The sequence below is a fragment of the Pectinophora gossypiella genome, chromosome 18 (genome assembly GCF_024362695.1).
Source record: "Pectinophora gossypiella chromosome 18, ilPecGoss1.1, whole genome shotgun sequence".
NCBI lineage: Eukaryota > Metazoa > Arthropoda > Insecta > Lepidoptera > Gelechiidae > Pectinophora > Pectinophora gossypiella.
The window spans coordinates 9,756,676-9,774,475 of record NC_065421.1 but is presented as its reverse complement, the minus strand read 5'-3'; the positions used below and the strand labels follow the sequence as shown (position 1 = coordinate 9,774,475).

Here is a 17,800-nt window from a genome sequence, read left to right as displayed (position 1 = left end):
AAGCCACTAAGGAGTAAGAGGATGCGCGCGCGGATTTTCTTTCTCGCTCGTACCTACGCGTTAGTTACAAATCACTCACACATTCTTCTTCTTCTATCGTGTGGATTGTGAGGTGAATTACCAACCCCATCAACCCTGATATCAGGGTTATTACTGAGCCGCCATAGGCCCCTGACATGACTCATCAGTAAATAATAACCGGGACCAACGGCTTAACGTGCCATCCGAAGCACGGATATTTTTACTTTTTGGACAATCAGGTGATCAGCCAGTAATGTCCTAACGAAACTAGGGATCACAAAGTGATTTTTGTAATTTGTCCCCACCGGGATTCGAACCCGGGACCTCTGGATTGTGAGCACAACGCTCAACCACTGGACCACGGAGGCCACCCACACATTAAAGTCGAAAGATCGAATGACTTTTTAAACTAACTTCCTTTTTACTCAAATCCATTATTTCTTTTTTGAGTCTGGGATTCTCGGCCTTAGATAGTATACCCTGTGTAACTATATCCTAGTACATCAACATCACTAATAGCCATTATGTATCATTTTCGGACAACAAACACTATTGATTATATTGTCTAACACATTAGCGTCCACTAACTGCGTAGCAAACGCTACATGGGTCGTAACTCGTAGCAGCGTAGCACGTAGGTGACTGGGGACCAATAACAACCCGAAATAACCTCTGCTACGTTAATATTATCAGCTCCCGTATGTCGCGCGATAAAATAACCTTCTTTTATGCGGTAAATAAACCAAGTCTATGGGTTTATTAGCGCGATTTGCAGGTGCCGTGCTGTGGCTATACAGGATGTTAGTGACATCGTAACGTAAACTTTGGGGGATGATTCAGGCTATGATTCTGAGTTGATATCAAGTGGAAAAATAAAATAAGTGGAAATAAGTGGAATGAATAAAATAAGTGGAAAAATAATTAAAAAACATACTAAAATTTTCATGAATTTTGCGACGGAAAATTCCACTTGATATTAACTCAGAAACATGGTCTGAATCATCCCCCTCAGTATTTGTTACGATATCACTAACACCCTTTAAATATATCTATCTTTAATAAATTTAAATATACTCAAAGTACACGTCGAAGAAAAAGACCGGACAATGGGCGGCTTTGATGCATCACAGTAATTTCTTCCAAGAAACTAAGATATGTGTTTCGTATTGTTTAGCTAGTCTATTGTTTTATTTTAACAAACGTGCTAAGTTATTTATATGCTGTTAAAGTTACGTGGTACTTGTAAATCGTAAATTGATTCATGGAATTTGAATAAAATACTCGTAAAAGGAAAACAAGTTAGTATTAATTTATTTTCTTATTGGGAACGTTATGAAACTTCTCAATTAGATATCGATTTGTTGCTTTGACGTTAACGAAGTCTGAGCATCAGAATCAAATTGTTGAGTGTTTGTGGAATTTTATTTTTGGTAGGTATACTCTCGCGGTGCTGTGTCATGTTATACATAAATGAATGTGCATCGTTCTTGTGGCCGCCTTTAAAAAGGTTAAGTATGGAGTTAGATGTTAGAGCGGCATTAGCCGCCGCACTATATTTTAGCTGCCATTAGAGATTTTCGCCGCGTGGCAGAAAAAAGCAACGGCATAATGTCGCACTGTAATTCTGGACCAAACAGTTTTAAATTGTATTGCGCGCACTTGACGGCAGAGCCGCCGCAGCGGCGCAGTATTACAGTGCGACATTATGCCGCTGCTCTTTTCTGCTGCGCGGCGAAAAACTCGTAGTGCGCGCCTGGCCTTACTCTCACGGAATAGAAGATAAAGGTTGGAAGGGATAAGTGAGCGCGAAACGCGCGCAATACAAGTATGAGCAAATAGTTCATACTTATATACTTACAATTAAAACTTAACCTAAACTTTAATTAAAAAGCCCGTCTCTAATCGTACCTGGTGCAAATGTACCCATAATGCTGGCTGCGTTTCCGCGTTGAATAGCCATACTTCTACTTACCACTCCACTCTTCCGAACTTTACGATGCACGGAGCTCCGCGATAGTATATTAAAAGATCGTTTTGTGCTCTATAACCTGCAGGGAGAAAAAACAAATGTCGACTATCATGCAAGGAGATCTCTCCTTGTCACAAGAAAGCTAAAAACCTTAGTATGATCGGCTATTTAACTAAAAAAAACTCTTGAATGCAGTATCTTACGTAAAATAATGATAAAATTGCAGCCTATCACATAAAATATGCATTGCCAGTAAAGTGGGTATGGAGTTTGAGAAGCAGTAGACCTATCGTAGTTACCTGTTTGCAGGAGTAGTAGTAAAAGTGAGTAGGATTGCACCGGCGACAGCGGTTCCTATACAAAATGCGCGTTAGGGCCTTTCCATCCTCTTTATTCTATTTCCTAATAACTCTGTTACGTCACCTAACATAACTAGATAATAAGTCTAGCTAATTCTATGAAATCCACTGGAGTCCTACTTAAAGTTAAAAGTCAAGTTACATAACCATCGAGTCGCTGATAGAGCGTAATAAGTTTCGCTTAAATAAAGTTTAATTTAATATTACCACTTAAACAACTCTACTTCAGAAGACTCGATAATCTCCAATGCCGTTTAAAAGCTTAGATCAAGTGGTTCGGCTAAAAGTAAGATTAGTCGGTCTATAAAAAAGTTAGGTATCGCTTAAACATAAATGCCTTAGCCGAGTTGCAAACGATTATGATAATCAACAGTAAACAAACAGGGTGTTAGTAACATCGTAACGAATACTGAAGGGGACGATTCAGACCATGATTCTGAGTTAATATCAAGTGGAAATTACCGTCGCAAAATTCAAATTATTTTCAATTCTATACTTCTGCGATGGAAAATTCCACTTGATATTAACTCAGAATATTGAGCTGATTTATCCCTCTAGTATTTGTTACGATGTCATTAACACCCTATCTACATGTATGTAGTGTATCTTTAATTTTTTTTCTGTTCCATACTTTTGCGTCGGAACTTTCCACTTGATATCAACTCGGAATCACGGGCTGAATCATCCTTTACAGAACAGATATGATCGATGCTTGTTTTTTATTTTTAAAAATTAATGGTACTCCTGGGGCGGCCTTTGCCAAAGGGCAAACGGATACAAAGAAAAATAAAGGGAAGATGTCATTAAAATTAGAAATTTAACTATAATATAAGTTAAGTTTATGTAAAAAAAACTGTCAGACATACATAATTATATTCAGACTTACATATTATATTTGTAGCATAGTGAACAATACTGAAATTCGATAATTTCTAAACTAGCAACTTCAAATTCTTAAGAAAGGCTATAATGGCAAAGCCTCTACCTAAATTTACAGTGAAAAGACCAGATTATATCAGGATTCGTGTCTGCAAAGAATGACCTTTGATAGTTTTTACAGCCACGGACCAGATTACCGCTTCGCATCTAATCCGTCCCAGTTTGAAACGACTACGTCCTTTCATCATCTTTTATATTTTCTGAAGAAAGATTAAAGCTACATATAAAGTGCACATCACGTTCATAATCCCCATCGGGACGGGTACACATGGTCGCTAAAATATCTTCTTCTTCTTTTTCTTATCGTATGAGTTGTGAGGTGGAATACCAGCCTCATCGACCCTGGTGGCAGGGTTATGATTGAGTCGCTAAAGGTCCCTGACATAGCTCACGTAACGATTACTTACTTTTTAGGAGATAAGGTGCTACTACGCAATGTTTTGAAGTCCTAAGATGGATATGAACAACGATGGTGGCCGTTGACAAATCATGTTTGTTAGGTTATTTATAAGCACCTTTGCAAGCATTTATTGGTGAAGCGATACCTCAGCGAGCACGCGGCAAATACGCGGTGTGGATGCCGCGATATATTTATAATAGCATTCTACCTACCCACTTTTTTCTATCGTACTTGGCTCGACCATTATGGACAGCAATACGGCTTACCACCTATCACGTTGGTCTAACAGAAAGCTCGGTGAGATGTGTGTACTTAGTTCACATTGCGATGTACTCTCTGACTACCCGAATTGGGATACAGTCGTTCATTGATATTGATTGAAATCGCCGGGAAAAATCGCGACTGACTGGCCTAGCGACTGAGTGTCCTAGAAATTAAACAGACCGAATATAATCTAAAAGTTTAATCTGTTTTCAAAGATATTGGAATTTCACAACTGTCTACGAGTAGGTACAATGTCCTAAATTTCTAGATATTAAATTTCACTACTTATATTATTTGTATGAACTTACAGTATTAATAAAATTACTGTCCGTGACTAAGAATATTCAAGGAAAACTGGATATAAGTAGGTAGTTTTAATACTTGAAACCTAAGCAAATATATTTGTTTACTTTTTCTTGCCGAGTTTTCCAAATGCCAACAAATTCAATTCAACGAAAACATTATCGAAAATTGCTACCCACATCCCGGAAAGTGGATTAACCTTTGATTCCTTTTATAAAAATAGACTGTGGTTCGCGCTAGACATAAGATTATAACGTAATATAGATAGGATGACGGGTATTAACGTATAATCAGAAGTTTGAATGAAATGTTCCTCTACTTATTAAATAACCTGTATTGTATTTGGACATTGATTTAAAAGATATATTGCTGTTGCAGTTTCTTCTCATTTCTTTTCCTCAAGACTTAACACCTTGCGAAATGGCGTAGATTCAAAATGTTACATTGACCTTCAACAAGTTTATCCATGATAATTGCGTTGAATAAATAAATAATTCTTATTTCTGAATGCTTAAAGGGCTATCTATACTGGGTGTTAGTGACATCGTAACGAAAACCTTGAGGGATTCAGACAATGATTCTGAGTTGATATCAAGTGAAATTTCCTGTCGTAAAATTCATGAAAATGTAAGTATTTATTTTCATTTTTAGTCCTAAATTGTGTTTTAAGCTGCATAGAACCCAAATTTAAAATAAATAAATAAAAATGAGTAATAATTAAAAATTACCAATATAACCACAATAAATAATAACGTACCTACAACTTCAGCTACGCACAGGTGAATAGCCAACTGGGTTATCACGGTTCCAAGTAGATACATAACGTCATAAATATGTTAATGACCTAACATTTATGTTTTTTAATATATTTTTTTCATAAAGAAATTGCCGAAACCCTTTTGCAGAATTCAATGACCAAAAAAACCTTGAACCATTCCTGTAATGAAAACCTTCCTCTCAAATTAATTACTCGGCATTTTTGTCGAAGTAATTGCTGGCTGATCGATTACATAAAAGGAAATCAAGCGGAAAAAAATAATTAGTAATTGAAAGCTCTTCAAAAGAATTTCGATGTTTATTGAAAAAAAAAAATGTTCGCAGGGTTTTCAAATCAATTTAAATAATTTCTTTCGGACTTCCCTCCATAATAGCATGTATTTTGTTAGTAAGTAAAAATAAGTACAGACTACAGACCATTATTGTTAGTAAAAAAGGTAGTCCACATTGAAGCATTTGTCTTAAAACTAAATCGGCCAGTAGCAATCCAGTGGATATCTAGCCTTTCTGCTTTTTCAGGCTTCAAAATATAGCTTTAACAAATCAACCAGCAGTAGCTTGGTAGAGTATGCTTTTAAAACCTCCCATATATAAAAGATAAAGCCCGTGCTGTACAGTCTTCTTCTATCCTGTAGGTTGTGAGGTGGAGAACCAACCTCAGCAACTAATCAATCAGTGTTATTATTAATTCGCCAAAGGCCCCTTACATGGCTCATGTGACTAATCTAGAACGCGGGAGTGTGTCAAGCCAAGTTCCAGTAACAGAACTGGCGAGCAGCACCGTGTGTCCGTCTGTGTATATGAATTATATTATACCCTGCGCAAGTTCTAAACCGACAAGAACTTGTCGGTTCTTATTTTAGTACGAGTATTTCGAAAATTTCGATTGCTGGTAGAAGCTAGCCATCGAACATAATAATTCGTATATAAAAACTAGCCAAGTTGGACCTTAGGCCTTTATGTTGTTATAAATAAATTTCAGGACTGACCATTGAACTTGGCACCCATTTAGATCTCACTTCTTTTGTCGTTGAAGTCAACAACCAAGGCATAGGTATATCATAACATTGAACTTGGCTCTCATTTCATACATTGTTTTAAGTTTACGCGGTTGTTATGATAATTAAAACACGTAATAACGGGTTCTTACCGCGTTTAAACCCGCGATCCGCGTTTCGGGAGTCTCATATCCCTACTTTAAACGCGGTAAGAACCCGTTATTATGTGTTTTAAATAAATTTTAGTAATTTTAAAGCGGAATTTTCATCAGGCAAACCCCTTTGGGGTTTATTGAAGTGATTTATTGTTTTTAGTTTATAATTAGTTTATAAGTTTGTATAAGTTTAAAATAAATAAAAAGAATAAAATAATTATTTCTCCTTTCATATTTAATTTATGTTTTTGTTGGGTATGTAACTAACATGTGCTGGGATTCGTACCTACGAGCTCATAATGGGAGTCAAGCGTTCTTTCAACTGGACTACGACGACTGTATTGCATGTCTTTAATGAAATAATTATGTTTTTATTGTCACCAGCCACGGCACGCGCTGTGCAGGGGAGGTTGCGGCTGCCAGGGACAACGGAGTTTGCGGTGTCGGCGTGGCATATCACTCTAAAGTTGCTGGTAAGTTTATTTTCCGGAGCAATCAGCGCTCCCTATTTGTCCGGCCAATTAGTTAATGCCACTCGCAGCAAATCTACATTAAGTCACGTCATACCATTTAACAACATTTATACGCAGGTAACGGTATTATGACAGAATATACTTTGTTGCATTATACATACATACATACATAAACTCACGCCCGTAATCCCTAATGGGGTGAGCAGAGCCACAAGTAATCAAAGACAACTTGCAGCCACTGTTGTTGTTGTTTGTTGCATTATATGAGAAATAAAATAAAAAAACTTCAGACATTTACGATTATGGTCGGCCATGTTATCGGTTCCGCTTTCGAATGTGGCCGTGCATTTACTGCTAAGATCGGTTACGTTAGCCATATAAGAGCGCATCTTAGGTGCTCCTAGATTGGAAACTTGTCGACATGGCCGAATACTGATGGCTGGAAAATAAAGAGGGGGGGGGGTTAGGGGGGTTTGACCACACCTCGAACACTCCATACATAAATCTTACTGTGCGTAAGTGCGAGCGAGACACCATCCACGCGCTCTCCCTTTTACTCCTTAAAGTAAGGCCCAGAGGGGGTGAAGTCGACACCGGATACCAATTGGTGCGGGGTAGAGAGTTCTATACGTATGATTATTCGTTACTCTATGATATAACGTAAAAGGTATAAAAATCAAAGACCCTATAGTTATTTTATATAGGGTATTACCTGTAGATTGCGTCCGTGCCTGAAGCCCGTCACAACAGCTTTCGTCACGTGAGGTGAATGACGTTTGTCCGAAAATACAGAAGCTATACAGGATTATTATTAGACGACCCAACGTTGTTGCTATTTACATGACCCGTGGGTGGGCACTTTGAAACGTTATATAACTGTTATGTATCATGGTAGGTTATTAGAACAGCCTCGAACAGGTTCGAATCCAGCACTTGAATGTGTTCCTCTAGTTATTAAATAACTTGTAATGTATATCCTCATTGGTTTTTTAAAAGATGTGTTGCTGTTGCAGTTTCTTGTCATTTCTTCTCCTCAGCCATAACACCTTGCGAAATGACGTAAATTCAAAAATGTTACATTGACCTTCAACAAGTTTATCCATGATAATTACGTTGAATAAATGATTCTGATTTCTGATTTCTGCACATTATTGTAGATTTGCCGCGGATGGCATTAACTATTTGACCGGACAAATGGGGAGCGCTGAGGGCTCTCACCCGGTACAAAATTTAAGACAACAGACCTGAGGGTGCCCAGTTGGGCGCGAACCTCGGTTCAGGGCGTTGCCTGAGAGGAAAAATATTTGAAAGAATTAATCGACCCTAGTGGGTAGATAGCGATAAGCGCTGAATGAGGGAAATCGTCGACCACGCCGGCGGGGTCGGTATCGGGGTTCTGAAGTGTTTGGGTGGCGAGCTGATTGACCGCTATGGCTAGAGTAATCAGGTCGTATATTACGTCCTTCGGAATATGGCATACCTACCCGCGGAAGATACATGCAATAATTGTTTACAGGGTGTTAGTGACATCGTAACGAAAACTTTGAGGGGTGATTGAGGCCATGATTCTGAGATGATATCAAGTGGATTTTTCCGTCACAAAAGTATGGAACGAAAAATAATTAAAAAAGACACAAAAATTTTCATGAATATTCAGACTGAAAATTCCACTTGATATCAACTCAGAATCATGGTCTGAACCATCCCCCTCAGTATTCGTTACGTTGTCACTAATACCCACACCTACTTGTATGGCTACTGTATGTACTTGTGTGGGGTGTAAGTGACATCGTAACGAATACTGAGGGGGATGATTCAGCTGATTATTCTGAGTTAATATCAAGTGGAATTTTCCATCGCAAAAGTATAGAATTGAAAATAATTTTAAAAAACTAAAAAAAAATCATGAATTTTGCGACGAAAAATTTGACCTGATATTAACTCAGAATCATGGTCTAAATCATCCCCCTGAGTATTCGTTACGATGTCACTAACACCCTGTATGTCTCGACTGTGAGTTACGTACCTGTCCGTGAACATGTGTATACTGGATTGTATTCGCTCCAGTGGAGCGCGTGATTGGACATTTTTTCTCCCACTGCCCTTCGAGGATAGTAACTGTCGCAAAGGTGGCGATAAAGCGACAATGGATTAGTCTGTATTTTAGATTGAAAGAAATATATGTGTAAAATACTCTTAAACTCCCTTATTTTACTTTTTGATGCAAATAGCAAAGGATTAACTATCGTCTGTTTTTCCAACTCGTTATAGTCTGGGAGTCTTCAGGGCTAGAGGGAATAGGCATTTACTAAGTAAGCGTGATTCACCCTAGACCACATTGTGGTCAAACGCGAGCTAAAAAAAATCTGCTTTTCTGCTTAAGCGCTGATTATTTTTAAGCGTTTATTCTGAAGAATAAAATTGTTACAAAGTCGTGCGATTATGATTAATACGTGTCCGACCATATCTATGTGTACCTCATCTTGTTATTGTTATAATTTGTTAATCTGTTACCTATGATAATCGACGAATCTGCAGTGCACGGTAAAACTTTTTAAGTTTGTGAGGTACTGTAATGTACTGTAGAGGAGCTCGGTGGCGCAGCGGTAAACGCGCTCGGTCTGCGATTGTTGAAGTTAAGCAACTTTCGCAAAGGCCGGTCATAGGATGGGTGACCACGAAAAAATAAAAAAAAAATTTTTCATCTCGAGCTCCTCCGTGCTTCGAAAGGCACGTTAAGCCGTTGGTCCCGGCTGCATTAGCAGTCGTTAATAACCATCAATCCGCACTGGGCCCGCGTGATGGTTTAAGGCCCGATCCCCCTATCCATCCATAGGGAAGGCCCGTGCCCCAGCAGTGGGGACGTTAATGGGCTGATGATGATGAGGTACTGTACTAAACATGATACTGTATTTTTCAATTGTTTATAATAATGAAAAGAAAATTCGTCAGTGCGTTCACGAACTCCGCTTACCGTTAGTGGGATTATGTAACCAGCTTTCTCGTTAATTCGCTAATGGCCCCGATTCCTGCAGACACCTCCTAATTTTATTTTAAGTTAAAACCGTCATTTTCTTATCCGCCGAAAAGGAAAAGGACGGATGATTGACATCTGTTAATTTTAAAATGAACCCGGGCGCATAAAAGAGGCATCACACTCGTATGCAACCCGTTTGACGTGTGTTTATAAAATTTTCATTACAAATTCGACGGAAAGGAATTCCTATCGAATCAACCATCGAATATATAACAGAGTCCGTGGTCCAGCGGTTTGAGCGTTGGACTCACGATCTGGAGGTCCTGGGTTTAAATCCCGATGGGAACATATCACAAAAATCACTTTGTGATCCCTAGTTTGGTTAGGACATTACAGGCTGATTAACCTAACCTAACTAACCTAATTGTCCGAAAGTAAGATGATCCGTGTTTCGGAAGCCACTTTAAGCCGTTGGTCCCGGCTACTATTTACCGATGTAAGTAGTTACATGAGCCATGTCAGGGGCCATTGGCGGCTCAATAATAACCCTGACACCAGGGTTGATAGGGTTGGTAATCCACCTCACAGCCCACACGATAGAAGAAGAACCAATGATATTATTACTAATGGCCATAGTATTTTAGTAATAAGATCAGTGAAGCGAGAATACTCTGTTCATGTTGCGATGAATGTACATCTGGCTACCCCAATTGGGAATAAAGGCTTAATCTCATGTAATGTATGTTGTTATGAGTAAAATGAATTTTATTTGGTAAATCAATAATATAGCTGAAGGTAGCCAACCATTTGTCACTGATAATGATAACATTTCGTAGCAATATGCTACGATTCGTAGATAACGCTACGCAGTTTATTGCTACGTACTACCTGACAAGATAGATAGCGAACACTCATCAAAAGTATCAGTTTTGAACTAGACATAAACAGATAGACAAATTGTCGCGTCGGTATAAAGTTCGTTGAAATAGTTCATCATGTGATGGTTAACGGCCTTTGGCACGCCCCGGACACTTCAGTTTAAAGATACTTTATACTCAAAAAAGACATACAGTCACTTACATGAGAAGAGAACTTATAATAACTTAAGTAACTAACTTTATGCAGTGTCGTATGCACCGCCATACTTAATAGGTATCGCTCAATATGACTGCTTAGATCAGAAACCACTGCGCCAAAAACATCACAAAAACCACATAGCCATTCGATTATTTTGTGATATATGCTGAGCTAGTCTGTACATTGTTTTAAGTTTACGCGGTTATTATCATAATTAAAACACATAATAACGTGATATGAGACTCCCGATATTTCTACCTACTCCACTCCAATCTCATCAGTCATCCCGTGATCATGGCACTTGCAACAGTGTCGAAATATCGGGAGTCTCATATCCCTAGTTTAAACGCGGTAAGGTCCCGTTATTATGTGTTTTAATTACTATTTTTATAAGTGAGGGTAAATTATTTGTACAGTTTAGCTCCATCATTTGTAAACATTCTTTTACCGTAATTTGTTCTGGTCGTTGGAAGCACAATATGGCTAGCAAGACGCGTAGATCGCTATGTTATTTGTTTTTGTGATTGACGTGTGAATGGATTTGCCTAATACTTTGCGAATAAGCATGCAAGTATGGTATTGATGTAAAGCTGTTTGTGTGACACTTCATACAAAAATGCTCGTTTTACACAGACACTACACATTGACGTTATCGTACACGCGCATCTGTGTATGACGTCTGACGCCCATACGATAGTAAACTAAAGTAAGATCAAGGACTTCGGGGGGGCCCGATGACCCATAATACAGATTTCCACCTAGTATAGACATCGGCCCTCCACAAAGAGATGCTGTACTCTTAACTATAAGTCAATTGTCTTTTATTTGTCTTTTTGTGGATTCTAATAATAAACTTTACTTTACTTTACTTACATCCTATGTTATTTGCTTTTTACACGAAACAAAGTATTGTTTTACGAGCGGCTATTATGATATTTAGTATCTAGTTAACCTATACTCAGAATTTAAATTACATGTCAGAGATTAAACAACTTAAAATATTACACGATATTTTTCATATGGCTTATATAGCGATTTCTTCAGACAACTATAAGGCGAGGAAATATGAGAAATCGAAATTGAAAGATTGATTGATATTATGTGGTTTCCAGAATTTGTGTCAGGTGAATGGCAATAGGCTCGCTCCCTATTACATGGGACTTAAACATAGCTGGCGAAGATTGGGTGTATACACTATACACCTTTGCTTACCCGAACGGGCAATAGGTGTTTTCTTATCTATGTGTATGTAGTTTTTTTCTTCTCGTTTTTTATTCCCTTTCAGTCCAATATAGAAGCATAGAAACTCCGACTTCACGTGTGTGGTATTAATTACATTAATTTTAACGGCTTTAATGAGTAACCCTTTGCCGTGAGCTCAACGACTTGTAAATATAAACGCACAGGCAGCCCTCAATCAACATAATGTAAACGAAGCTTCAGGTCTTATGTCTACAAAGCTTTGCCTCGTGGCCTTATGCGCAAATAATTTACATAATAAACGTTATAATTTTCTGAATATAAAGCCTTGCAGTAATGTTTTAGTATAAGTAAGTACGGTCACGAGTACTAATATGTATATACATTGAAACCATGTCACATTAACTTTATTGACAAACTAAACCGTAAGTCTTATTAAATGTCAAATGTGATAGTGCGACAGGGTTCTAAAGTGGGTACATGATATTGCTCATGACTGTACATACATCTTATGTACTCACTATAATATGTTATTAAACCGCAAAGTAAATAATTCGGCTGCGCTGGGTCGCTGCATGCTTATAGTCAAACAGCGCCTGCGACGATGCTGCGAGCCGCAGTTGCTGGCCACCCGGCTCGGTCACGCACCTACTCCTCAGGCCGTGACTCTGCTTAACGCCCTTCTTCTTCTTCTAGCGTGTGGTTTGTGAGATAGATAGATAACCAACCTCGTCAACCCTGGTTATTATTGAGCTGCCTGGTTGATGGGGTTGGTAATCCACCTCACAACCCACACGATAGAAGAAGAGCATGATCTTGAGGGCAGTCTTAGCTGAGATTAGTTTATTAATGCCACCCTTAGTCATCATTATCAGCCGTACAACGCCCACTGCTGGATATAAGCCACCTTTAGTAAAAGTTCTTAAATTAAAAATCCATCCTGTAATTTGTAAATGTAGACGTTCAAAAGTAAGGCTGCGTTTCCATTGACGCGGAGCTGTGCGGAGGTGAGCGGAGATGTACAGGAATCGACCAATCACCGAGAGGGAGAGAGTGACAGAGCGTCTTCGTTTTTCGCTCTCTCGAACGCTGTGATTGGTCAAATTCCGCACATCTCCACGTCAGTGAAAACCCGGCCTATGAGTCACTTTAAGGTGGTCCCTCTTCCGTACATCTCTGACAGTCATCATCTCAGTACACACTCCTTTATCACACGTGACACACACTCTATCTCTTTTTTATCTTATCTTTATATCTTTTGATGCAACGTTCCTGCTAAAAGCGTGTTTCAGCGGAAACTTTGAATCTCCAAGTTTCCTAAACCAACTTGATTGCATGAATAATACCACAAATCCACAATCCAGTTTCTATTGAAATTTGTTCTGAGTATCGACGATACAACCTCTAGAATCCTAATATCAGACATAAGGTTTTTGGCAACACAACCGGGTGAGAGTCTTCAGCGCTCCCTATTTGCCCGGCCAAGCAGTTAATGCCATCTGCGGCAAATCTACAATAAGTCACGTCAAAAAAAAACTGGCAACACATCTGACAAATAGTCAAATATAAAGTGCCGCCAGAGTTCGGACAATCGTGATAATTTCCCTGATATTTGGATGTTTAGAATGTTGAGTGAACCAAATGAACACCTCATCCCACCACAACCCGAAAACTCCATACAAAAATCTTGTTCTTACCTTGTCGATGCGAGCGAGACAGATAATCCGCGCGCCCTTTTCTGACTGTGCGTTTAAAGCTGGATTAAATGGGCTAAAGTGACCCCCAACCGGGGGGTGAGGTAAATCAAGCTCGCTCCAAGCTCGTATTGGTGCGGGGCGAAGAGTGTCCCTACTGCGTAGTATTATTGTATATTCTGTGGTCTCGTTTTCCTCACAACCCAACTTGTATCTATACGGCTATACCGTCTATGGTTCTTAGTCACGCCGGGTTGTTTGCGGTTCGCATTGATGGATGGTTTGCGGTTTCTGTAGCTCCAAGCCTTGTTATTACTGCAAAATTTATATTTACCTTTCCAGTTGAACATCGTACCGCTGGATTTGTGACGTGACTTATTGTATATTTACCGCACATAACGTCACTTATTGGCCAGCGTATTAGTTCACAGAATGGGTATTATTGGGAGAGTAATTCCTGATATTGTTTTGTCGTAACATGGACTCATAATCTCCCTAGCATTATCCCGTTTCTCACAGGGTCCGCTTACCTAACCTGAAGATTTGACCAGACCGGTTTTTACAAAAGGGACTGCCTGTCTGACTTTCCAACCCGCGAAGGGAAAACCAGCAGTATACAGGTTAGGGCACATACCTCAGAAAATGCATTTCTCGGGAATATGGGTTTCCTCACGATGTTTTCCTTCACCGCTGAGCACGTGATAATCATTTATGAATTCAAAAACAAATTCGGCAGTCATTGGTTTAGGCTTGTGCTGGATTCGAACCTGCGACCTCAAAGTGAGAGACAAGCGTTCAACCAACTGGGCTACCACGGCACACTAACACTCGTAAGATGGACTGATGTACCGAATAGTGAAAAATTAGGTAGTCAATCGTCAACCCATCTTCAAAATCTTGAAGAGGACGTTTGGAGTGAGTATTAGCGCCTTTCTTCGTTTTTAATACTTCATGATTTTACGATAATAAATCTGCAGCGATATCGCCTCTGCTAGTAAAAGATTTTCTATAAGTAGAGATATTTCGCATAATGTCTCTATAGAAAAATAGAGACAGTTCCTTTCTCCAAAAATAAATATTATATATATCTTGATAAAAATATACTGACTGTAAGCTATGCATTCTGTGAACAGAATAGAAATAGAATAAATTATATAGGGAAATATGCTTTATTTTTAAGTAAGTTGTCAAATTAATAAGGTCAGGTCCCATGACGAAGCGAAGCCAAAGAAAATTTAATTGGTTCCTCAATATTATTAAGTTAAACAACAAGTTTACACAGTATTACGCGTTCTTAGTTATTTTTAGGTAGATATGGACTTTCATGATTAGAGACTGAAAAAGTAATTTAAAAAAATGGTAAAATAAGTAAGCTATTTAAAAGCTAAAATTAAACTTTTATTTACACCATAAACAAAACAGTTACAGAACAAAAATATTTGAAAAATATGAAACAAAACAAAAATAAAATTAAAATAAAACTTAAACAAATAAACAGAACTCAAAATAAATAAATTATGTACTTACAATTAACTTAAAAGTATTATAGTCCTCGGTGTCACAATACTATGTCACTTCCTTGATTTATGTTACGGTCTAATTCTAATACGAATTGCACTTGCATCCCCCTGCGATTGACTGAGGGGAGGCCTGCAATGGGACATTCGGCTGTTTATGTTTACTTTTGTTATCCAACAGATTATGAACTGTGTAATGCCTGTTGTAAAATGTGTGTTGTTATGAGGGTTTGTGTAGTGGTGGATGTAGCAAATTATTTAGGTGGCAATACTTCACAGTGGCGCCCCTCAAAATACAGCGAAATATACCTAACAATTTAATCTTTTAAAATTTTCATTAACGGCCACCCATGCGTAAGAGTTTTATGTGGCCGCTAAGAGGTCTAATTCACAGGGCAGTTGTGCCAAATCCAGTTACTCCCCTGTAGATAATAATAAAAAAAAAAAAAAATAATAATAAAAAAGTTTATTTAGGTGAAATCTACGACACACATATACATTTACAACATTAAAATATACACACATTACATTAATATTCAGTTGGAAAACATAAAGGTATATGGGTGCCGCAGTGGGTAGATCCGGTGCTGCAAGCCAGGATGGTCCCGTCCTGGTTGAATTTGAACCCCCCCCCCCCCCCCAAAACGGCGCCCGATGCGACCGCTCTGCTCACACTGCCCTAAGGCCGCCACTGGGTATATGTAGCATTTGTTATGTCATATTACTCTCCCTTGTCACCAGGTATCAGAATGCTAGACCAGCCTTACATGACGGATCTGATCGAGGCGAACTCTATGGGCCACGAGCCCCATAAGATCCACATCTACAGCGCGTCATGGGGTCCTACCGACGACGGGCGGACGGTGGACGGTCCACGTAATGCCACCATGCGGGCTATTGTCAGAGGAGTCAACGAGGTAAGTCTTCTTCTTCTATCGTGTGGGTTGTGAGGTGGAGTACCTCATCAACCCTGGTATCAGGGTTACTATTGAGCCGCCAAAGGCCCCTGACATGGTTCATGTAACGACTACTTACTTACATCAGTAAGTAGTAACCGGGACCAACGGCTTAACGTGCCTTCCGAAGCTCGGATCATCCTACTTTCGGACAATCAGGTGATCAGCCTGTAATGTCCTAACCAAACTAGGAACCAAAGTAATTTTTGTGATATATCCCCACCGGGAATCGAATCCGGGACCTCCGGATCGTGAGCCCAACACTCAACCACTGGACCACAGAGGTCGTTAACGAAGTTTTAAATAAAACATTTCGTTTTGTGCATATTTCAATCCCACCGGCTATGCTCCCGCGGCATCTCTCTCTGTGATGTCCTTCCTCCTGACAATTTTTCGAATTCCGTCCGAAAAAATGTTAGATTTTTTCTTTGTGAGTATACAATAATTTCTAAATAACTTATTTCATCGAAGGAACATGTCAGAAGCACTCTCCGACAGTCGTTTTATGAACACATAACATCTCACCTCAATGGCCAAACCTTTCATAGACGAAATAGCTTGGAATATTTCTGTCCATGTATATCAAATCAAATATACTTTATTGCACAGAACTAAAATTTCAACAATCAGACATAACACATGAATACAGTACAATTTGGGCGGCCTTATGTAATTGATTTATTTACTTATTTAATTCAGGCAACTAAATCCCATACAATATATACCTTAACCTAAGATTATTATTTTCCGAAATGAAATCATAATAATAATTATCATGGGTGAACTTGTTGAAGGTCAATTTAACATTTTTGAATCTACGTCATTTCGCAAGGTGTTATGGCTGAGAAGAAATGGCATGAAATTACAACAGTAACATAACTTTTAAATCAATGTAGGTATGGAATACAGTTAATACCAGGCATTTTTATCATTTAGGTAATTATTAATCTTATAATAAGCTTTTTAACATAAAGTGAGCTATACATGAGCTTTAAATTTAATATGTTTTTTTGCTACTATATTTATATTGTTACTGTGGCGTCCCCTAATAATAAATATTTTTTTCTTTCTAAATTTTCCGATAAATTCAAAATATTGAGGTGACAGAATTCACTAATTATTCGGACAAAATATGAGGCTTCGGGCTCTGAGGGTTGTCAACCGGTATTTCTCTAGCCCCACCTCACCCTACATTCTCACCGCCTACTTTTGCCTACTTCAGACAAAACAAAATCTACACTTTCCTCAGATTTTTTCAAGATAATATAGAAAAATCGTTCTATTTATACTTGTCACTGTTACTAGTTTCTTAAAAATGGACAAGCGCCAAGCGTAGGCGTAAATCTTATACAATATTCATGATTCTTGTAGCTATGCATATTTTACTCTTAAAGTGTTATTGTGGAGGATTTAAGTTAATATTATGAAAGTGAAATGGGCGTCTAGTTGGCATAGAAACGCGCAAAATGTATTCATAGTGAACTCTGTGTAAGTAGGTGAGATAGGTAGTAAGGTTGAGACACGCTTACCTATTTACACGTTCGAGTCAACTTGACATTTCACTGAAATGCACGAATCACCGCACGACGTTCCGTTATCCCCACAATCGTCACTAATTTAAGAGCCACGTTCTTGTCGCTGTAACATTCTCCATGCTACTTTTGCAGTGGTTTCCCTCTTGCTTCTGCCCCGCAGTCCTCTGTCTGACGCGAGTGGTATGG

The 17,800-nt window shown here is 38.7% G+C and overlaps 1 protein-coding gene across 1 annotated transcript in view; it reads left to right on the top strand.

Annotated features, from left to right (window-relative positions):
* The window catches only part of LOC126375128 (neuroendocrine convertase 2), a 98,997-nt gene that overhangs the window by 57,987 nt on the left and 23,210 nt on the right, over positions 1–17,800 (top strand). The window contains exons 6-7 of the mRNA XM_050021974.1: positions 6,570–6,658; positions 15,865–16,040. Coding sequence (XP_049877931.1) covers positions 6,570–6,658; positions 15,865–16,040 — 265 coding nt within the window. The remainder of the gene's footprint in view (positions 1–6,569; positions 6,659–15,864; positions 16,041–17,800) is intronic.